This window comes from Oncorhynchus tshawytscha, linkage group LG20 (assembly GCF_018296145.1).
Source record: "Oncorhynchus tshawytscha isolate Ot180627B linkage group LG20, Otsh_v2.0, whole genome shotgun sequence".
NCBI lineage: Eukaryota > Metazoa > Chordata > Actinopteri > Salmoniformes > Salmonidae > Oncorhynchus > Oncorhynchus tshawytscha.
This window is the reverse complement of record NC_056448.1, coordinates 32,752,551-32,776,950: the sequence shown is the minus strand read 5'-3', so window position 1 is coordinate 32,776,950 and position 24,400 is coordinate 32,752,551. Positions and strand designations below refer to the sequence as shown.

The 24,400-nt window shown below is 43.4% G+C and overlaps 1 protein-coding gene and 1 long non-coding RNA gene across 3 annotated transcripts in view; both read right to left on the bottom strand.

Moving 5' to 3' along the window:
• Positions 1-293: 293 nt before the first annotated feature.
• The window catches only part of col5a1 (procollagen, type V, alpha 1), a 159,449-nt gene continuing 135,342 nt past the window's right edge, over positions 294-24,400 (bottom strand). The window contains exons 58-60 of one of the 2 annotated variants that reach the window (XM_042302499.1): positions 17,419-17,487; positions 14,300-14,533; positions 294-3,023 (exon numbers count right to left, since the gene is read on the bottom strand). In XM_042302499.1, the coding sequence (XP_042158433.1) occupies positions 2,877-3,023; positions 14,300-14,533; positions 17,419-17,487 (450 nt within the window). In that variant the 3' untranslated portion in view covers positions 294-2,876. Of the gene's footprint in view, positions 3,024-14,299; positions 14,534-17,275; positions 17,345-17,418; positions 17,488-24,400 lie in introns of both variants that reach the window. The other variant, XM_042302500.1, reaches the window with a different exon arrangement.
• Positions 19,971-22,050, bottom strand: LOC121840206. Its single transcript, XR_006079463.1, has 2 exons — positions 21,488-22,050; positions 19,971-21,096 (listed from the first exon to the last, which is right to left on the bottom strand). It is a non-coding gene; the product is annotated as an uncharacterized LOC121840206 (long non-coding RNA).

Sequence of the window (24,400 nt, the reverse complement as noted above, 5' to 3'; positions counted from 1 at the left end):
AAACATTTCATGATAATTCATTCTGTTTCTGAGATAAAGAGGGCGCCTTCCAGTAACACTATGGTGTCAATTTACATTTATTTTTAAATAATACAATAAATATACTACAAATGAACATTGGCTGTGGGTAGAGAGTTACAACATCACCATTCTCTCTCCACTTCACAATTATGGACATGACCGTTTTCAATTTTTGCATATGAAATTTAGCATTCTACCTATTTTAATAATAAAAAGTGGGTTGGAGATCATGTCATTGTAAAGTATAAAAACAAGAGAAAAAAACTTTACAATTTCATGCATACAGATAGGTTTTAATGCTTCAAAAGACATACAAGAGTGGGTGGCCACAGTAAACTTACATTTATTGACATAAAACATAAAAACCAATATATCTTCTATCCTCTCTTACACAGGTTTGACAAGACCATAAAAACTAACGAACAGACAAACGTAAAACAATTCAAAAAACAAAAAAACGTTATTGGCAGCATTACTGCTGGTTCTGAAAATTTACAAAAATGTTTTGTCCTTTTATTGAAAGCAAACATGTTAAATTTGGAGTGCTTCATCGAAATGAACATTAAAAACGGATGATCAATAAGTGTATCTTAACGTAAATGGTTCAAGTCACATATCTAGAAGGTAAAAACAAAAAACATAAAAAACAAGCTACTTATGCAGGACAGTAAAACTTTCTGTGGTAGATGCTGTAGTGGTTAAAAGCAGGCAGAGTGCATAGTTTGTACAAGGGTATAACTAGGGCTTAAGAAAGTAAAACAACAGTTAAATCAGAAGACCCCAAACAACAATACAAAAACAAGCTTTGCATCTGGCTTTTCTACCTTTAAGCGGGCTAATCTGATGGACTATTAAATATCGTTCACTAAAAAAAAATCAAAATGTTTCATTTTTAATTATTTATTTTTTTAAATATGTTTGAAAATATATTTTTGACTTGTACATGACACATCTGATTTTAATCATCATTAGACAATTCTACCACATTTTCAAATAGTGGATTTCAAAATACTTAGTGGATTCTTGGCCCTCTAGGAACTTAAAGCTATATAAAAAAAGCCTTTGGTAAGAAAGTTAATGGTTTCAGGTACCAAAACTCCAAACTGTTCCTTGGCCATGTGCTTTGGAATACTCAAAGGGGGAGACACTCCGTACCCATTCCAAACCAGTCACCTTCACCCCCAACCCCGAAAAATAAAAGCAGTAAAAAGCTTGACGAAGTGAAAAAGATTATCCATTGCACAGAACACCAATCATGAGATCCATTCACAAAATGCACCATGTCTTGGAACCATGATATGCAAGCATTGCAGCATCGCTTCTACCATCTTCTTTCTTTTTTAAAGACATCTAAGAAAATTTGATAAATTAGCACCACATTCGGCAACTGAGTACAATCTTATTTATATTCCAAGTGAGTTGCAGTATGATCAGATGCTGTTAGTCTTTATTAAGTGGGCCTTGGAAGCCGAGAAATACATAAAATAAAATACTGCATGGATCTATGAATGAATATGAAGCAAACTGGCATGCATTAAAACACCTCTGGACATAAATAAGAATGTAGTGAAGATGTTGTGTCAGAGGTGATGGCTAAGAGGGTCAGGGTAAGGGACAGACAGACAGGGTAGTCATGGTGACGAGTTAACATCACCACCATCAGCTTACTGTACTTTCAAAATAACAACAAACTTGAAAATATCATAGCACCACAGGAGAAAAAATAGCACCTAAGTATTGATTTCTTGTGTTTCATTGAAAAGTGACATCTCCTGCTGCATATATAGTTTGAGAGTAGAAATATGGAAGTATTGAAGGAAAAAAATATCAAAGTTGTTTATTAAGTTAATAAAATCTCAAAATGCACCCAAAATAGAGGACACAAGAAGAGGAGGAATGTTTGTCATTTTTATCTTGGTACATTTTCTGTTATGCTAATCAACTCTCACAGACTAGCGCAGAGTAATATTTCCATATTTTATTTTCATTCGGTTCTTAAATTACAATAAGGTGTTCTTCACACCCAGCAACAAGACAAGCACTCCTCATCTATTCTCCAATTTACATGTCCAATTCCTTACTTTAGTATCTGCAAATTTGATGTATTCCAATGACCATCATCTTTTACCTCACGTCTTAAAAGGTCACATGCATGTTTTGAAGCCAGAAACAATAAACATTACCAGGAAAAATATACAGAAAGTACTTACAAACATACAAAAAATATTTATATATATTTATATATATAAGTTCCATTCAGAAGAATGGGGAGACAATTATGCACAAAACAAAGCTTCCGAAATGAATGAAGGAGCAAACGAATGAACGAATGAACGAATGAATAAAATATTCAAAGTGGGAATTGAGAGGGAGACAAAGAAACAATAACAACAAAAACCAATAAAAAAACTAAGAAGAAAACCGCCACATGGGATGGAGTCCATGGCAACCTTCCGAAACCAGTGGAGTAGCAGGTAAAGGTTTGCCTCCGGTGAGTTCGACAACCAGACTGGATTTACATCAAGTGCGCTGGGCGTGGGTGGAGGTTTGGGAACGGTGATAGGGGTCATGGGTGAAGATAGGGGTCGGTAGTATCTGACTTATTCAGTTTCAAAACTTGCATGTGATGGAGAAGGCACACTGAGGTTACAAGGTTGCTCTTTTTTTATTATTCTTATCGAATCCTCTAGAAATTTATTGTAGTATTCTCATCTTGATTTTTGTGTATTTTATTCATACTTGTTGCTTTTGGACACAGAATGTTTTACACAAATACAAATTGTCCTATTCATGTGTTTTGTTTCTGAGAAAATAAATATGCTTTTTATTTTCTCCATTTTGTTCAGTAAACAGTCTTAGCCGATGAAACAGACAGGACCCACTTCGAATCCAAACTTCTGCGTAGCCCCGCCGAAATCATTGAACATGATGTCAACAAAAGGCACCTGTTCCACCTTTGGTGTGTTGATCTCCAGTACTGTCTTTTCATAGCCCTTTTTCAACTGAAAAACAGAGAGGGTTAGACAGAGTGAGTAGGTGCTACTGCACTTCGACCTCTATATACAGTATACATTTTTTAAAATCTTAAATTCATTCCCCCCACCCCACACAGACATACAATTCACTCCCCCCATACAGACACACAATTCATTTATTAAACGCAGAACGAGGGAGAGCTCGGTTCGTTGTTTTGTGAAGTTTGTTGTTTTAAAAGTGTATTGGAAAGTTTCTTAGTAGCTAGCTAACTTTTTATGTTGGATCCCGCGACGCAGTTGGCATCAGTTGCTGGGTCTGTTACGCTCTGTCCAGTGATCCTGCCGACCAAGGCCAGTTCTGAGGACCTGTTTGGCGTAGCAGCTTGCCTAGCTGCCAGCTAGCTGCCTATCAAACTAGCAGGGTTTCTTGAGTGCTTGAATGCAGCCCGTGATGCGGTTAGCCATTGTGGCTGGGACTCCGGATTGTCCCGGGTTTGTGGCTGTCTAGATCCCTGCTATTTGTTGTTTTAAATCTTCCCTGTGACCTGCCCTGTCTGAAACTACGAGGAGTAACAGCATTACTGTTAGTGTAATTTAATTTTTCCAATGTGTTTTTATTAATTGAAAACCCTTAATCTATTTTATGAGAATTTGTAAGATTCTTGTTTGCATAAAATAGACGGAGACCAGCCATTTCAATAATAGGTAACAGAATTTATTCTCGGAGCGCACTGCCACGTTCCCACGAGCAACAGTTTATATACAATAACATGACGTCATTTCCTTGCTCCTAAAATGAATCTCCTCCTCCAGACCGGGTCAAAGGGAACTTTAAAGGTTCATTCTGACCCCCCCACCGAGCACATACACACAACACAACTGAATTAACTTTTTGACCCCTCAACATTATCGATCACCACTTAGCTGACTGTTCTAATGAACAGAAAACCTAGGAATGCACTCACTTCCTTATCTAAAACACCCCAGAGCTCAGTTTCGTCGGTTCAACCATAGGTTAACTACCTTATCTGTTTACTTAATCCACAAACCATTTCTTTCTTCCTAGTTGGAATGGTGTTCATTAACTTTAATTACTCCTTGTCCGTGTCACACAATCCCTTCTTATGAACTCATATTGTCAATCAGATATAATAAAACAGAGTATAAGTTTACTTAGTTGCAGTTCTATTTGAAATGGGATATTGTTTATTCATTTCCTCATAATAATTCTAACAATAACCTACGTTGCTAGCTACCATGACAATGTCTAAAGCTGGCATGTGTACCATTGAGGACAGTGGTGTCTCTCTATCACACGTGAAGGATCTTTTCAACTAACAAAAATAGTTCTATAAGCAGTTGTTACAACAAGAACATAGCTTCAAGTGTTTTGTCAAAATACTAGTGGCTTCAACTAATAAAATAATGGACGACCTGACCAGAGAGGTCCAGGACCTGAAGAACCGCTTGCAGATCTCCCAGGGTCAGCTCGATGAGTTGAAACAGGAGAACGGCAAGATGACAGCAATCTGTTAAGGACATCAATTCTGTGTGGGAATCCAGGATAACAATGATGGATAAATCTCGAGGGACAATGAAAGGGGAATAGCTTGGTTGTTGACGGAATTGCAGAATCTAAACATGAGACCTGGACAGAGTCTGGAGGACAAAGTGAGGGAAATGATCTCTGAGGAATTGAAGATGGACCACAGGTGAAGTGCGCCCATAGGACTGGATAACCCACCACTGGCCCTGGTGACAGGTCCAGGCCGAAAGTGGTCAAGTTCCTGAGGTTCAAGGACAAGGTAGCTGTTCTGGAAAGAGACAATAACTTGAGAGGAACGTATATCTTCCTGAACAAGGACTATCCTGAAGCTGTTCACCAGAAGAGGATATAACTGATCCCAGCCATGAAAGCTGGCAGAGCGCGTGGGGACATTTCTTATATCTGCTATGACAGGCTCATTGTCCAACCTCCATCCCAGAAGCCTGGAAGGGATAAGAGAGCCAAGCCTATGGGTCCGTAGCTTCAACCCCGCAGCACACATACACACACATTGTTTATGGACTGCTGAATGTATATTTTTTATTTTGCTTTGTTTGCTCTTTTCCATATTATGTCTATCTCTGATAAGCTACCCAGGAAAGGGCTGAAAATAGCCCATATTAATATATTAATATATGTAGCCTTAGAAACAAGGTTCATGAAATCAATAACTTGCTAACATCAGATAACATTCATATATTAGCCATTTATGAGACTCACTTAGACAATTCAGTTGATTATACAGCAGTAGCAATACACGGATATAACATCTATAGAAGAGACAGAAATGCTGATGGGGGAGGTGTTGCTGTATATATTCAGAGCCATATCCCTGTAATGCTTAGAGACAATCTTATGTCAAGTGTTATTGAAGTGTTGTGGTTGCAGGTTCACTTGGCACATCTAAAGCCTTTTCTTTTGGGGTGTTGCTATAGGCCACCAAGTGCTAATAGTCAGTATCTAAATAATATGTGTGAAATGCTTGATAGTGTATGTGTAAGCAGAGAGGTTTACTTTTTTGGATATTCTTTCTTGAATATTGACTGGTTTTCATCAAGCTGTCCACTCAAAAGGAAGCTTCTTACTGTAATCAGTGCCTGTAATCTGGTTCAGGTTATTGATTTACAAACACTACAGGAACAAGATCATCCACATGTATAGATCACATGTATCTACCCATTGGATGCAGTGATCACAAAAGTGGCTATATCCAGGAAAGCCAAAGTTCCAAAAGCTTGGCCTAAAATAGTGTATAAGAGATCATACAAAATATGTTGTTGTGACTCTTTTGTGGATGATGCTAAAAATGGTTAGTATGATATGATTAATAAGGAGCATCCAGACATTGCACTTGATGAATTTATGAAATTGCTTCTTGCAGTGGTGAACCTGTCATTCAGGTCATTTTTTGGAGGTGGGGGCTTGCCTGTTTTGCATATTATTTTGGAATTAATACGTAACACATCAATTTGCAAACAATGTAATATATATATACATACAGTGGGGCAAACAAGTATTTAGTCAGCCACCAATTGTGCAAGTTCTCCCACTTAAAAAGATGAGAGAGGCCTGTAATTTTCAAAATGAGAAAAATATCCAGAAAATCACATTGTAGGATTTTTAATGAATTAATTTGAAAATTATGGTGGAAAATAAGTATTTGGTCAATAACAAAAGTTTAACTCAATACTTTGTTATATACCCTGTGTTGGCAATGACAGAGGTCAAACATTTTCTGTAAGTCTTCACAAGGTTTTCACACACTGTTGCTGGTATTTTGGGACATTCCTCCATGCAGATCTCCTCTAGAGCAGTGATGTTTTGGGGCTGTTGCTGGGCAACACAGACTTTCAACTCACTCCAAAGATTTTCTATGGGGTTGAGATCTCGAGACTGGCTAGGCCACTCCAGGACCTTGAAATGCTTCTTACGAAGCCAATCCTTCGTTGCCTGGGCGGTGTGTTTGGGATCATTGTCATGCTGAAAGACCCAGCCACGTTTCGTCTTCAATGCCCTTGCTGATGGAAGGAGATTTTCACTCAAAATCTCACAATACATGGCCCCATTCATTATTTCCTTTACACGGATCAGTTGTCCTGGTCCCTTTGCAGAAAAACAGCGTCAGAGCATGATGTTTCCACCCCAATGCTTCACAGTAGGCAAGGTGTTCTTTGGATGCAACTCAGCATTCTTTGTCCTCCAAACACGACGAGTTGAGTTTTTACCAAAAAGTTATATTTTGGTTTCATCTGACCATATGACATTGTCCCAATCTTCTTCTGGATCATCCAAATGCTCTCTAGCAAACTCCAGACGGGCCTGGACATGTACTGGCTTAAGCAGGGGGACACGTCTGGCACAGCAGGATTTGAGTCTCTGGCGGCATAGTGTGTTACTGATGGTAGGCTTTGTTATTTTGGTCCCAGCTCTCTGCAGGTCATTCACTAGGTCCCCCCATGTGGTTCTGGGATTTTTGCTCACCGTTCTTGTGATCATTTTGACCCCACGGGGTGATATCTTGCGTGGAGCCCCAGATCGAGGGAGATTATCAGTGGTCTTGTATGTCTTCCATTTCCTAATATTTGTTCCCGCAGTTGATTTCTTCAAACCAAGCTATTGCATATTCAGTCTTCCCAGCCTGGTGCAGGTCTACAATTGTGTTTCTGGTGTCCTTTGACAGCTCTTTGGTCTTGGCCATAGTGGAGTTTGGAGTGTGACTGTTTGAGGTTGTGGACAGGTGTCTTTTATACTGATAACAAGTTCAAACAGGTGCCATTAATATAGGTAACGAGTGGAGGACAGAGGAGCCTCTTAAAGAAGAAGTTACAGGTCTGTGAGAGCCAGAAATCTTGCTTGTTTGTAGGTGACCAAATACTTATTTTCCACCATAATTTGCAAATAAATTCATTAAAAATCCTACAATGTGATTTTCAGGATTTTTTCCCCTCATTTTGTCTGTCATAGTTACACGCCTCTCTCATCTTTTTAAGTGGGAGAACTTGCACAATTGGTGGCTGACTAAATATTTGTTTGCCCCACTGTGTGTGTGTGTATATATATATATATATATATATATATATATACTGTATATATCATTACGTTAATAAAGGCACATACAAACAAACTATTTTTTGCTTTATTAAGGCAGCTCCAAAATGCAGGTGTTTCAGCCTAGCTCAATGATTTCTGTGGTGGTGGGACAGCCAGCTGAAAAAATGGAGCGTAGTTGTTGGTAATGTACTCTAGTTGCGCCATGATTGGCTCAGTGTTCTGTCACTCATGGGGAAACTACATTACCGACAAGTCTAAGGGTAGAGCTTGAAAATTCAAGCCCCTTGGGTGCTGCCATAGAGTGACATTTGAAGTGCCCATCCAAGAAGGCTCAAGGTCATTGGCCACAGATAAAATTATGTCAAATCACGTTTTATCATACTTTCAAAATCTAAGCTAGCAGTCATCATCATGAATCAAGTCCTTTTTAATCCTTGTCATATGAAGAGAAAAAATTGAGAAATTATAGATAAAACATATCGGTGCTCATCGGCCATTGGCCATAAGCATTACACAACAAGGATGAAATCACAAATTCAACAATGAGTGGTTTGGAAAGAATCAGTAGCTAACTGCAAACATTGCAACGCAATCACTAGTCTGCTATTCAGAGGAGTGGATGTGTGGTTCCAAGTCTGGGATTAAGGATCTCTTTTCCAAGCTTAAAATGATAAACATAAAAAAATTGGCCATGCTGTCAATGAAGCGTGATTGGTGCTACGCTCAAAACAACTGTTAACTTGGAATAGTGAAATCTGACTTCAGTGAGTTCAAGACCACGAGGAACTCTGGAAAAATAAGCTCGAACTGGGAAAATATGTGTTGAACATTCATCCAACTCGGAATTCTAAATCCGGAACTTGGGCCTCTTTCTAGAGCTACAACCAGAAGATCACTGACGTCATCATGATTCTACCTTGTTGTTTTCCGAGTTCCCAGAACCATAAATCCAGAGAATGCCAAACTTTGATAACAAAGTTTGATGTCAAAATTTGCCCACAAGAACCGCCGCGCACCTACCTGTTCAAGTGAGCACAGCACAACAAGGTGAGTCTAAAAATGTCTTGTATGCTGCTGCATAAATGATGTAATATGCCAGGGAGATATGTATACTGTAGCAAAGAAAGTAATAATAAGTGAATGTGTTGTGTATCAAGCTGTTAGTAGCTCATTTGCCTCAGCCTAATAATTTGGTATATTTTCCCATCTTTATTTCACCTACTGATCTTACATGGTGGAGCACAAGTAGCCTATAACCTGTTATATGAGAAATGTAATCATTGAATATTCCAAGAGCATTCATTGTCTGCTTATATGCCCCATTTATTCATCCCTTTATTCATGCTCCTTTTATTCATCCATTTAGCCCATCCAACTACCTCATCCCCATACTTTATTTATTTATTCATCTTGCTCCTATGCACCCCAGTATCTCTACTTGCACATTCATCTTCTGCACATCAATCACTCCAGTGTTTAATTGGTATATTGTAATTATTTCGCAACCATGGCCTATTTATTGCCTTTACCTCCCTTATCTTCCCTCATTTGCACACACTGTATATATACTTTTTCTACTGTATTATTGACTGTATGTTTGTTTATTGCATGTGTAACTCTGTGTTGTTGTATGTGTCAAACTGTTTTGCTTAATCTTGGTCAGCTCGCAGTAGTAAATGAGAACTTGTTCTTAACTAGCCTACCTCGTTAAATAAAGGTGAAATAAAAAAATAAAAAAATCCTACAGGTTCTGAGTTGGTGTACAGGGAGAACACTGTAAGAACGGCCCATGTTCTGAATTCTGTCGCTGTACATTTCAAAAGTGCTGAACAAATAGTTATATTGACTATGTCTGTCCTAGCTCACTCATTAATGTCTTTATTGAAATTACGGATTGCCTCTTATCTGCTTGTTGTCCATGCCATACTTTGTACATCTTAATTATCTGTAGAAACCACATTTGTTTAAGTAATGTTTAAGTAGTGATGCTTTTTTAGCCGCAGTAAATTAGGATGAATTAACTGTTTCACTGCCAGACAAGGCTTCACTGATAGCCAGGTGTAAAAAGAAAACTAAACTGTATTATGAAGCCAAGATCAATGATATAAAGCACAATGTAACATTTTTGGGGGAATACTTTAAATTAAATTATGGGCAAAAAGGCTAATTCAACTCCATCTTTCATCAAATCAGATGGCTTATTCATCACAAAACCATTTGATGTTGCCAAATATTAAATGATTACTTCATTGGCAAAGTGGGAAAACTTAGGCAGGAAAAGTCAACAATGTACAGTGAGCCATCGTATTCATGCATAAAAAACAAAAAATGAATTTTGAATTTTGAAAATAAATTGTGGGAGAGGTGGAAAAATTATTGTTATCAATCAATAATGACAAACCTCCTGGCATTGACAATTTAGATGGAAAGCTACTGAGGATGGTAGCTGACTCTATAGCCCCTCCTATCTGTCATATCTTTCATCTGAGCCTAGAGGAAAGTCTTTGTCCTCAGGCCTGGAGGGAACCCAAAGTAATTCCACTACTCAAGAGTGGTAAAGCGGCCATTACTGGTTCTAACAGCAGACCTATAAGCTTGCTGCCAGCTCTTAGCAAACAGTTGAAAAAATTGTGTTTGACCAAATACAATGCTATTTCTCTGTAAACAAACTAACAACAGCCTTTCAGCATGCTTATAGAGAATCGCACTCAACATGTACTGCACTGACACAAATGACTGATGATTGGTTGAAAGAAATTGATAATAGGAAGGTTGTGGGAGCTGTACTGTTAAATTATAGTGCAGCCTTTGATATTATTCACCATTTTATTTTGTATTTTTTATTTAACCTTTATTTAACTAGGCAAGTCAGTCAAGAACAAATTCTTATTTTACAAACCTGTTGTTGAAAAAACATAGGCGTTATGGCTTATCAATGTCTCCCATATTATGGATTATGGATATTATATTATCAGTCACTTGGATTATGGATCTAATAGAACTCAAAGGGTTTTCTTTAATGGAAGCTTCTCTAATGTCAAACATGGAAAGTGTGGTGTACCGCAGGGCAGCTCTCTAGGCCCTCTACTCTTTTCTATTTTTAACAATGACCTGTCACTGGCATTAACTTCTTGGATATAGGGGGCGCTATTTTAATTTTTGGATGAAAAACATTCCCGTTTTAAACAAGATATTTTGTCACGAAAAGATGCTCGACTATGCATATAATTGACAGCTTTGGAAAGAAAACACCCTGACGTTTCCAAAACTGCAAAGATATTGTCTGTGAGTGCCACAGAACTGATGTTACAGAAAAAAAACAGATAAAAATCCAATCAGGAAGTGCCGCATTTTTTAAAACCGCCTCATGCCAATGACTCCTTATATGGCTTTGAAGGAGCTAGGAGTCAGCTTACGTTTTCCACGTTTTCCCCAAGGTGTCTGCAGCATTGTGATGTATTTGTAGGCATATCATTGGAAGATTGACCATAAGAGACTACATCTACCAGGTGGTCGCTTGGTGTCCTCCGTCGCAATTATTGCGTAATCTCCAGCTGCAGTATTTTTCCGTTTGCTTCTGATGAGAAGCCAACTGCCACCACTGATAGATTATCGAATAGATATGTGAAAAACACCTTGAGGATTGATTCTAAACAACGTTTGCCATGTTTCTGTCGATATTATGCGGCTAATTTGGAAAAAAGTTTGCCGTTGTAAGTGACTGCATTTTCCGATCTTTTTCTTAGCCAAACGTGATGAACAAAACGGAGCTATTTCGTCTACACAAATAATCTTTTTGGAAAAAATAAACATTTGCTATCTAACTAAGAGTCTCGTCATTGAAAACATCCGAAGTTCTTCAAAGGTAAATGATTTTATTTGAATGCTTTTCTTGTTTTTGTGAAAATGTTGCCTGCTGAATGCTAGGCTTAATGCTATGCTAGGCTATCAATACTCTTACACAAATGCTTGTGTAGCTTTGGTTGAAAAGCATATTTTGAAAATCTGTGATGACAGTGTTGTTAACAAAAGGCTAAGCTTGTGTTTCAATATATTTATTTCATTTCATTTGCGATTTTCATGAATAGGAAACGTTGCGTTATGGTAATGAGCTTGATTACTATGATTACGCTCCCGGATACGGGATTGCTCGACGCTAGAGGTTAAACAAAGCATGTGTGTCCATGTATGCTGATGATTCAACCATATACGCATCAGCAACTACAGCTAATGAAATCACTGAGACCCTTAACAAAGAGTTGCTGTTTGTTTTGAAATGGGTAGCTAGTAATAAACTGGTCCTGAACATCTCTAAAACTAAAAGCATTGTATTTGGTACAAATAATTCCCTAAGTTCTATTCCTCAGCTGAATCTGGTAATGAACAAGTTGAGGAGAATAAATTACTTGGCGTTACCTTAGATTGTAAACTGTCATGGTCAAAACCTATAGACTCAATGGTTGTAAAGATGGGGGGAGGTCTGTCCGTAATAAAGAGATGCTCTGCTTTTTTGACACCTCACTCCAAAAAGCAAGTTCTGCAGGCTCTAGTTTTGTCTTATCTTGACTACTGTCCTGTCGTGTGGTTGAGTGCTGCAAGGAAAGACCTAGTTCATCTGCAGCTGGCCCAGAACAGAGTGGCAAGTCTTGCTCTTCATTGTAATCAGAGGGCTGATATAAATACTACTGTATGCATGCCAGTGTCTCGTGGCTAAGAGTTGAGGAGAGACTGACTGCATGACTTATTTTTATAAGAAACATTAATGTGTTTAAAATCCCAAATGGTTTGCATAGTCAACTCACACACAGCTCTGACACACACTTACCCCACCAGACATTCCGCCAGGGATCTTTTCACAATCCAGGACAAATTCAAGAAAGTGTACAGTTTGATATATAGCCATTATTGCATGGAATCTCATATTGCTCAAAAAAACAGCAAACCTGGTTTCAAAAAACAGATAAAGCAACACCTCACGGCACAACGCCTCTCCCCTATTTGACCTAGATAGTTTGTGTGTCTGTATTGATATGTAGGCTACATGCGCCTTCAGTCATTTTTGGTTTGTTTTTAATGTAGTTCTGCCCTTGAACTGTTGTCTATTAATGTTCTGTATTATGTCATGTTTCATGTTCCATGTGTTCCCCAGGAAGAGTAGCTGCTGCTTTGGCAACAGCTAATGGGGATCCTAATAAAATACCAAATACCAAAACAAAGACACACAATTCACTCCCCCACCCCACACAAACACACAATTCACTCCCCACCCCACACAAACACACAATTCACTCCCCCACCCCACACAAACACACAATTCACTCCCCCACCCCACACAGACACACAACTCACTCCCCCACTCCACACAGACACACAACTCACTCCCACCACTCCACACAGACACACAACTCACTCCCCCACTCCACACAGACACACAACTCACTCCCCCACTCCACACAGACACACAACTCACTCCCCCACTCCACACAGACACACAATTCACTCCCCCACCCCACACAAACACACAATTCACTCCCCACCCCACACAGACACACAACTCACTCCCCCACTCCACACAGACACACAACTCACTCCCCCACCCCACACAAAAACACAATTCACTCCCCCACCCCACACAGACACACAATTCACTCCCCCACCCCACACAAACACACAATTCACTCCCCCACCCCACACAGACACACAATTCACTCCCCACCCCACACAAACACACAATTCACTCCCCACACAAACACACAATTCACTCCCCCACCCCACACAGACACACAATTCACTCCCCCACCCCACACAAACACACAATTCACTCCCCACCCCACACAAACACACAATTCACTCCCCCACCCCACACAGACACACAACTCACTCCCCCCACTCCACACAGACACACAACTCACTCCCCCACTCCACACATACACACAACTCACTCCCCCACTCCACACATACACACAACTCACTCCCCCACTCCACACAGACACACAATTCACTCCCCACCCCACACAAACACACAATTCACTCCCCCACCCCACACAGACACACAACTCACTCCCCCACTCCACACAGACAAACAACTCACTCCCCACCCCACACAAACACATAATTCACTCCCCACCCCACACAGACACACAATTCACTCCCCACCCCACACAAACACACAATTCACTCCCCCACCCCACACAGACACACAATTCACTCCCCCACCCCACACAAACACACAATTCACTCCCCCACCCCACACAAACACACAATTCACTCCCCCACCCCACACAGACACACAATTCACTCCCCTACCCCACACAAACACACAATTCACTCCCCCACCCCACACAAACACACAATTCACTCCCCCACCCCACACAGACACACAACTCACTCCCCCACTCCACACAGACACACAACTCACTCCCCCACTCCACACATACACACAACTCACTCCCCCCACTCCACACATACACACAACTCACTCCCCCCACCCCACACAGACATATAATTCCACTCCCCCAACCCACACAGACACACAATTCACTCCCCACACCACATACAAATGCTGTTATACACATGACCGTCAAATCACCTTACTCACACCTATGCCCTTACACACACACACACACACACACACACACACACACATACACACACACACACACACACACACACACACACACACTTCCCAACCCTTCCATCCACTCACCGCACAGCCGTCCACCACGGCTCTGATGTAGGGGTTGTTATCGTAGGACATCTCCTCGTCGTTGGAGCCCAGGAAGCGGATGGCCTTGTCGTATGAGTCCCCATCCTGGTTGTGCCAGGCCACTGACTGGTAGCAGTTGTAGGTGAGGTTTTGGCGGGCGGCTGCGCTCAGCAGACGCAGGAAGGTCATCTGGACCACACCAATGGGGTTGCCCTCAGCGTCCACGTACGAGAGCTAGACAGGGAGGAAAGGAGATATAGGGTCTAGGCAGGAACAGACACTGTGGACTAATACAGACACTATACATACATATTATACATATTTGGGTACATCTGAAATGGCACCCTATTCCCTAAATAGTGCACTACTTTTGAGCAGCGCTCTTGCGAAAAGTAGTACACTATTTAAAGAATAGGGTGCCATTTCAGACACAACATTGTTTTATTGTTTGTTCTCTACCAAGAACACTCAAATCTACACATCACACCATTCTCGTGTACTGTGAGGTGTCTTGGGAGGGTTTCTCGCTTTCATCTGTGAATTCTAATTCTGACACCGAGTAGTGTCGTTGTGGGGATATGATTTCATATGACTTTAGATGGAGTGTTTCGCAGACAACAGACTGTAGGGGTATGCAGCAGCATGGCGGACTGAGAGCAATGACACACCGTCACTCAAACATGTCAGCATTCCTCACCTCTCTTTCCGGCGCTGCGGCTGCTTTGACAGAATTATAGAATGTCAATCGGTGCACATAGTGCGCCGCGACAAGGGTTTGTCCCATCAGTCATTGCAGCACTAGGGAGAGAGGGGGGTTGTGGGTAAGGAGATCAACGGCGGCCGGCTCGTCTCCAGAGGGTATGCTAAGCTTCATTACCCATAATTCATGGCGGCGCTACGTGAGTAGGATAGAATTCCGATTCCTCAGACGACAAATCAGGAGGGGGGATATACCAGAGGTGTTCCGGCTAGGTCCTTTAGAGTGAAATATCTAGGCTGTCATCAACCAGCTTTGGGAAAGATGGAGAGGCTTGCTGTATTATGGGGTCTGTCTGTCTGGGGCTATATGAGTAAGCTTGTGTCTGAGAAACAGTAAGGCAGACAGGAGTTACTACAGGAGCTCTAATCTACAGGCTCTGGGGCCTTAGATACTGACTGGCTTATTCTCTGCTGAAAGACTTCAATGGTTCTGTAGGAATAGCAGTCTACTAGCAATGAACAAGTGATGAATACTCTCAATCGAGGAGCTAACAGTAATTGAACACTTAAGCTTTAATTAAGAAAATTATGGAAATGTATTGTTTTGAAAGGAGCTCATTAGTAAATGTAAAACGTAATTGTATAAATGAAAAATAATAATGGTTTGGTTTAATCGGTTTCCGCAATTTAGAATTAGCCTAATTCGCCATGTTTAAGTGGAATTCTAAACCAACATGTGTTCTATTATACTAATCTATCTTGGATCTAATGATTACAAATCATTCCGGATGACCCGTCCATTTGGGAACATCAGTCTTTGGTGTGATGCTATTTTACACTGGAGATCCGTTTCCATACCAACCAACAGTGTTCCACCATCCGTTCCACAGGGTTCTCTTCTTCTTTCAGACAAACAGGACTGACTGAGACCAAGAGCCAAGCGCATGCAACGCCCATGCCATGCAGTCACAGCAGAGAGCCACTAATGTGTGTGTATAGATACATTCTCTCTCTCTCATGCACACACAGACAAACACACAGACACAGACACACACATACACACACACACACGTATGACTCAACCTGGACAATAATGGACATCACAGATTACTATTAAAGGGAAGTCAATCAAATCTGTTGTGCTGTATTTTCAGGAACACACAAGGTGGCCACACCATCATCAGATAGGAATTTGGGCTCATAGAGGATGATAACTATATCCATTGTGTCCAAGTAACAGTGTCTGTCTGTGAATCAGTGGCTCTTAAAGGGAGTAGTATCCCTCACCCCTCTGAGTGTCCAGGTACTCAGAAAGGCTAGGTAGATCCTCCCCTGCTCCTGTCTGTTCCTCCCCCTCCCTCATCCCTCCTCCCCGCTCTGCCCTGCAGAACCAGTGTGTAGAAACAGCCCTACATCGCCATGGAAACATTACCTCTTCATCGCAGCCGCAAGTCAAAAGTGGGTGTACCCAGAAGCCCCTGGGAATGTGACTGAGTGCCTGACTTTTGACTGTTCACATTGAATCAGTGTTGTAATCCTCTTGTGATTGAATGGGTAGGTGAATGTGTGGAATGAGTGTAGCAGGAACAAAATGGTACCTAATCACTCTCCTGTGACTAGCTTCACATGATTTATAAATAGTTATCCATATAGTATGAGTATCTATGAGTCAACTGGAAATGCTGAGGGCAATAGGAGTAGTTGTTATAAATAGAAATGTGTGTCTAACCATGAGAGGCACTCAGTCACTTCTAGGTGATGCTCTCCAACTTCAGAGAGAGGCAGGTTGAGTGGATGCATTTACACTCATACTTTCCCATGGCAACATTCAGTACCAACACACTGATTTACTCAATTCTATGACTTTTTGTACTACACTTACCTTTTTGAATTGAATTTATATTGTTTTTCTTCAATGTAAAATTGTCTTTAACTTCTTCAACTACTAGTTGCCATGGTAAAGTATGTCTGTCAGTCTGTCTGTTCCACCAACAAAGTCTCCCTCTATTCTGGAAGGAAGAGACTCACCTACTGCAGTATGTCTTACTGGAGTTGTGCTGAGCTGACCTTGATCGTGCTGAACCATGCAGAGCAGTGTCGCCACAAACACAAGCCAGAGTGCCAGTCAAAGACCAGTGCCAACCAGTACAGGAACCATGCAGAACCAGTACTGACCCGAACCAGAACCTAGAACCATGCAGGGCCCTCAGGCCCACAGAGACCCAGCCAGGAGTCACCCTAGCTGGGCCTCCAGAGACCTGCGGGTGTGCCACTTACCAGGGAACCTCGCTTGTAGCGACTATACCAAGAGCCTGGGGAGTCTTTGGGCCATTTTGCCATTTTGCTCTGTAAAATATGAGATGAGCTGTTCAGGAAAAAGGGAAGGGGACGGGGGGAAGGGGGGCGTTAGGGGGTCTTACCAGTTTACCACGTTTGAATTCACTGAACCAGGAGCCAGGGATCTCCTTTACCCAGGAGGTGAGCCTAGTCTGGGTATGGATGGAGCAAAACGGGGGAAGAGGAGGAGGACAAAAAATGGTTAAAGAAAGAAAAACAGTAAGAACAGCCTCCTGAAAGAAATAACAACGTTATCCCTCGTTCTTCTAAACCCTCCCTCCCTTGGTCCATCTGTGGTGTCTGAGAGACCTGCAGTAGTACTGTGTGACACTGAACAGCCCGGGAGAGTGTAAAATACCTTAGCAAGCCATTATCGCATTTTGTGTAAACACTGGCTGGCAGCTAATTACTGATCAAATATTCATGAGTACACAGTGATTCATTAAGATATGTTGTATGCATCCTAAATGGGCCCTAGTCAAAAGGAGTGCACTATAAAAGGAATAGGGTGCCATTTAGGATGAATCTGTTAGCCGCCAAAGGACCAGCTTAAAAATGCCCCCTTTCCCTTCAGCTAAGTGTTCTGCTCTATACCAAAATAGAAGTGACTATGCTTTTATGGTGTTTATTTAAGCTTCTGCTGTATACTGTCGGTAAGGACAAGTGGCTTTGTTTTGCTGCATAGCCTCTTGTTTTCTTCATTTAAATTCAATTCAGCTGCATAATAACTACCAATAAGTATCAGATACATGGCCAGTGATACTCCAGTGTGATATTCTGAATATTATTATACCCCAGGAATGAGCTAGATCAGTCTGATACAGGGTTTATACAGGGCGCGCTGGGACACAGCATACATTAAACTGCTGTCTTGAAAGGCACTTCCAGCTCTCCTAACATGAGTAGAGCAAGCAGCAGGGGACCCCACTGGAGGAGACCACTGATACCCTAGAACTGATCCCCTCTACTGGAGGAAACCACTGATACCCTAGAACTGATCCCCTCTACTGGAGGAGAGAACTGATACCCTAGAACTGATCCCCTCTACTGGAGGAAACCACTGATACCTTAGAACTGATCCCCTCTACTGGAGGAGAGAACTGATACCCTAGAACTGATCCCCTCTACTGGAGGAGACCACTGATATCCTAGAACTGATCCCTCTACTGGAGGAGACCACTGATACCCTAGAACTGATCCCCTCTACTGGAGGAGAGAACTGATATCCTAGAACTGATCCCTCTACTGGAGGAAACCACTGATACCTTAGAACTGATCCCCTCTACTGGAGGAGAGAACTGATACCCTAGAACTGATCCCCTCTACTGGAGGAGACCACTGATATCCTAGAACTGATCCCTCTACTGGAGGAGACCACTGATACCCTAGAACTGATCCCCTCTACTAGAGGAGACCACTGATATCCTAGAACTGATCCCCTCTACTGGGGGAGACCACTGATATCTTAGAACTTACCCCCTCTACTGGAGGAGACCACTGATACCCTAGAACTGATCCCCTCTACTGGAGGAGACCACTGATACCCTAGAACTGATCCCTCTACTGGAGGAGACCACTGATACCCTAGAACTGATCCCCTCTACTGGAGGAGAGAACTGATACCCTAGAACTGATCCCTCTACTGGAGGAGAGAACTGATACCCTAGAACTGATCCCCTCTACTGGAGGAGACCACTGATACCCTAGAACTGATCCCTCTACTGGAGGAGAGAACTGATACCCTAGAACTGATCCCCTATACTGGAGGAGAGAACTGATACCCTAGAACTGATCCCTCTACTGGAGGAGACCACTGATATCCTAGAACTAATCCCCTCTACTGGAGGAGACCACTGATACCTTAGAACTTACCCCCTCTACTGGAGGAGACCACTGATACCCTAGAACTGATCCCTCTACTGGAGGAGACCACTGATACCCTAGAACTGATCCCTCTACTGGAGGAGACCACTGATACCCTAGAACTGATCCCTCTACTGGAGGAGACCACTGATACCCTAGAACTGATCCCTCTACTGGAGGAGAGAACTGATCCCCTCTACTGGAGGAGACCACTGATACCCTAGAACGTATCCCCTCTACTGGAGGAGACCACTGATACCCTAGAACTGATCCCTCTACTGGAGGAGACCACTGATACCCTAGAACTGATCCCTCTACTGGAGGAGAGAACTGATACCCTAGAACTGATCCCTCTTCTGGAGGAGACCACTGATACCCTAGAACTGATCCCCTCTACTGGAGGAGAGAACTGATACCCTAGAACTGATCCCCTCTACTGGAGGAGAGAACTGATACCCTAGAACTGATCCCTCTTCTGGAGGAGACCACTGATACCCTAGAACTGATCCCTCTACCGGAGGAGAGAACTGATACCCTAGAACTGATCCCCTCTACTGGAGGAGACCACTGATACCCTAGAACGTATCCCCTCTACTGGAGGAGACCACTGATACCCTAGAACTGATCCCCTCTACTGGAGGAGAGAACTGATACCCTTGAACTGATCCCTCTTCTGGAGGAGACCACTGATACCCTACAAACTGATCCCCTCTACTGGGGGAGACCACTGATACCCTAGAACTGATTCGCTCTACTGGGGGAGACCACTGATACCCTAGAACTGATCCCTCTACTGGAGGAGACCACTGATACCCTAGAACTGATCCCTCTACTGGAGGAGACCACTGATACCCTTCAACTGATCCCTCTTCTGGAGGAGACCACTGATACCCTAGAACTGATCCCCTCTACTGGGGGAGACCACTGATACCCTAGAACTGATTCGCTCTACTGGGGGAGACCACTGATACCCTAGAACTGATCCCTCTACTGGAGGAGACCACTGATACCCTAGAACTGATCCCTCTACTGGAGGAGACCACTGATACCCTAGAACTGATCCCTCTACTGGAGGAGACCACTGATACCCTAGAACTGATCCCTCTACTGGGGGAGACCACTGATACCCTAGAACTGATCCCTCTACTGGAGGAGACCACTGATACCCTAGAACTGATCCCTCTACTGGAGGAGACCACTGATACCCTAGAACTGATCCCTCTACTGGAGGAGACCACTGATACCCTAGAACTGATCCCTCTACTGGAGGAGACCACTGATACCCTAGAACTGATCCCTCTACTGGGGAGACCACTGATACCCTAGAACTGATCCCTCTACTGGAGGAGACCACTGATACCCTAGAACTGATCCCTCTACTCTGGGAGACCACTGATACCCAAGAACTGATTCGCTCTACTGGGGAGACCACTGATACCCTAGAACTGATCCCTCTACTGGAGGAGACCACTGATACCCTAGAACTGATCCCCTCTACTGGAGGAGACCACTGATACCCTAGAACTGATCCCTCTACTGGAGGAGAGAACTGATCCCCTCTACTGGAGGAGACCACTGATACCCTAGAACTGATCCCTCTACTGGAGGAGACCACTGATACCCTAGAACTGATCCCTCTACTGGAGGAGAGAACTGATGCCCTAGAACTGATCCCTCTTCTGGAGGAGACCACTGATACCCTAGAACTGATCCCCTCTACTGGAGGAGAGAACTGATACCCTAGAACTGATCCCCTCTACTGGAGGAGAGAACTGATACCCTAGAACTGATCCCTCTTCTGGAGGAGACCACTGATACCCTAGAACTGATCCCTCTACCGGAGGAGAGAACTGATACCCTAGAACTGATCCCCTCTACTGGAGGAGACCACTGATACCCTAGAACGTATCCCCTCTACTGGAGGAGACCACTGATACCCTAGAACTGATCCCCTCTACTGGAGGAGAGAACTGATACCCTTGAACTGATCCCTCTTCTGGAGGAGACCACTGATACCCTAGAACTGATCCCCTCTACTGGGGGAGACCACTGATACCCTAGAACTGATCCCTCTTCTGGAGGAGACCACTGATACCCTAGAACTGATCCCCTCTACTGGGGAGACCACTGATACCCTAGAACTGATCCCTCTACTGGGGAGACCACTGATACCCTAGAACTGATCCCTCTACTGGAGGAGACCACTGATACCCTAGAACTGATCCCTCTACTGGAGGAGACCACTGATACCCTAGAACTGATCCCTCTACTGGGGAGACCACTGATAACCTAGAACTGATCCCTCTACTGGAGGAGACCACTGATACCCTAGAACTGATCCCTCTACTCTGGGAGACCACTGATACCCAAGAACTGATTCGCTCTACTGGGGAGACCACTGATACCCTATAACTGATCCCTCTACTGGAGGAGACCACTGATACCCTATAACTGATCCCTCTACTGGAGGAGACCACTGATACCCTAGAACTGATCCCTCTACTGGAGGAGACCACTGATACCCTAGAACTGATCCCTCTACTGGGGAGACCACTGATACCCTAGAACTGATCCCTCTACTGGAGGAGACCACTGATACCCTAGAACTGATCCCTCTACTGGAGGAGACCACTGATACCCTAGAACTGATCCCTCTACTGGAGGAGACCACTGATACCCTAGAACTGATCCCTCTACTGGAGGAGACCACTGATACCCTAGAACTGATCCCTCTACTGGGGAGACCACTGATACCCTAGAACTGATCCCTCTACTGGAGGAGACCACTGATACCCTAGAACTGATCCCTCTACTCTGGGAGACCACTGATACCCAAGAACTGATTCGCTCTACTGGGGAGACCACTGATACCCTAGAACTGATCCCTCTACTGGAGGAGACCACTGATACCCTAGAACTGATCCCTCTACTGTAGGAGACCACTGATACCCTAGAACTGATCCCTCTACTGGAGGAGAGAACTGATCCCCTCTACTGGAGGAGACCACTGATACCCTAGAACGTATCCCCTCTACTGGAGGAGACCACTGATACCCTAGAACTGATCCCTCTACTGGAGGAGACCACTGATACCCTAGAACTGATCCCTCTACTGGAGGAGAGAACTGATACCCTAGAACTGATCCCTCTTCTGGAGGAGACCACTGATACCCTAGAACTGATCCCCTCTACTGGAGGAGAGAACTGATACCCTAGAACTGATCCCCTCTACTGGAGGAGAGAACTGATACCCTAGAACTGATCCCTCTTCTGGAGGAGACCACTGATACCCTAGAACTGATCCCTCTACCGGAGGAGAGAACTGATACCCTAGAACTGATCCCTCTACTGGAGGAGACCACTGATACCCTAGAACGTATCCCCTCTACTGGAGGAGACCACTGATACCCTAGAACTGATCCCCTCTACTGGAGGAGAGAACTGATACCCTTGAACTGATCCCTCTTCTGGAGGAGACCACTGATACCCTAGAACTGATCCCTCTACTGGGGAGACCACTGATACCCTAGAACTGATCCCTCTACTGGAGGAGACCACTGATACCCTAGAACTGATCCCTCTACTGGAGGAGACCACTGATACCCTAGAACTGATCCCTCTACTGGGGAGACCACTGATACCCTAGAACTGATCCCTCTACTGGAGGAGACCACTGATACCCTAGAACTGATCCCTCTACTCTGGGAGACCACTGATACCCAAGAACTGATTCGCTCTACTGGGGGAGACCACTGATACCCTAGAACTGATCCCTCTACTGGAGGAGACCACTGATACCCTAGAACTGATCCCTCTACTGGAGGAGACCACTGATACCCTAGAACTGATCCCTCTACTGGAGGAGACCACTGATACCCTAGAACTGATCCCTCTACTGGAGGAGACCACTGATACCCTAGAACTGATCCCTCTACTGGAGGAGACCACTGATACCCTATAACTGATCCCTCTACTGGAGGAGACCACTGATACCCTAGAACTGATCCCTCTACTGGAGGAGACCACTGATACCCTAGAACTGATCCCTCTACTGGAGGAGACCACTGATACCCTAGAACTGATCCCTCTACTGGAGGAGACCACTGATACCCTATAACTGATCCCTCTACTGGAGGAGACCACTGATACCCTAGAACTGATTCGCTCTACTTCTAACTCTTCTTTTTCTCTCCTGTCCTTAATCTATCTACTGTACCTCCTCTCCTCTATCCTCTCCTCTGCATAACTCATGATGGGTAGACTAGGGATACAGTGTTTCAGGCTAGCAGGGAGGGAGAGATGGTGTTTGTGTGTGTGTGTGTGTGTGTGTGTGTGTGTGCGTGTATGTGTGTGTGTGTGTGTGTGTGTGTGTGTATGTGTGTGCGCACACCTTCCCATATGCATGTCAATGCATGGCAATGTCAGGGTCTCTGACCATGTGCCATCTCTCCACTCCTTCACACTAACGAGGCCATCCCACTGGCCCATTCATCTGCCCAGGCTGTAAAAAGTGAAGTTCATTAATCTGAGTTTAAGCAAACTCCTGCTCCTCTGTGTCTCAATGTGCCAGCGGATCGTTAAAATGTCCTGTAGCTTAGAGCCCTTAGAGATCTCCCCTGGCCTGCCGCAGACATAGTTTCCTGTGTTTTACCTCTCCTCTCCTTTCCTGTCCTCTCCTGTCCCCCTCTCCTCTACACCATGCATAACCAACCAGCAGCAAATTCCTCTCTGGGTGCCTGTCACCTGCCATAACCTATTTCAAGTGACTGGGCCAGGGACGACACTAGGCCACTGACACTTACCTGGAGGATAGTACGGCAGAACTGTGTGTGTGTGTGTGCGCGCGTGTGTGTTTGTGTGTGTGGAAGGGAGTCTTTGACTCTCTGTTGACAGTGAGGGACTGCCCCAAATATATTCTTTGTCATCATGACATGTCAGTAGTGTGTAACACCAAGGGTCTTACATGGAGCTGCTGCCCTTGGAGGGGCTTGGAGGACCCTGGGTATTACACTCACAGCAGTAAAGTAATAGTGATGCATGAATGTTACATATATGAGTGTTATGTGATTATGCAGTAGTATCAGGAGAGAGGTATATATGATTTATATGTGTAGTAGTTTGCCTGGGGCCAGGGAAGAATAAATAAATATTAACTTATCTGCATCATACGGTCAGAGTTATTTAACCTGTCAATCAAATGGG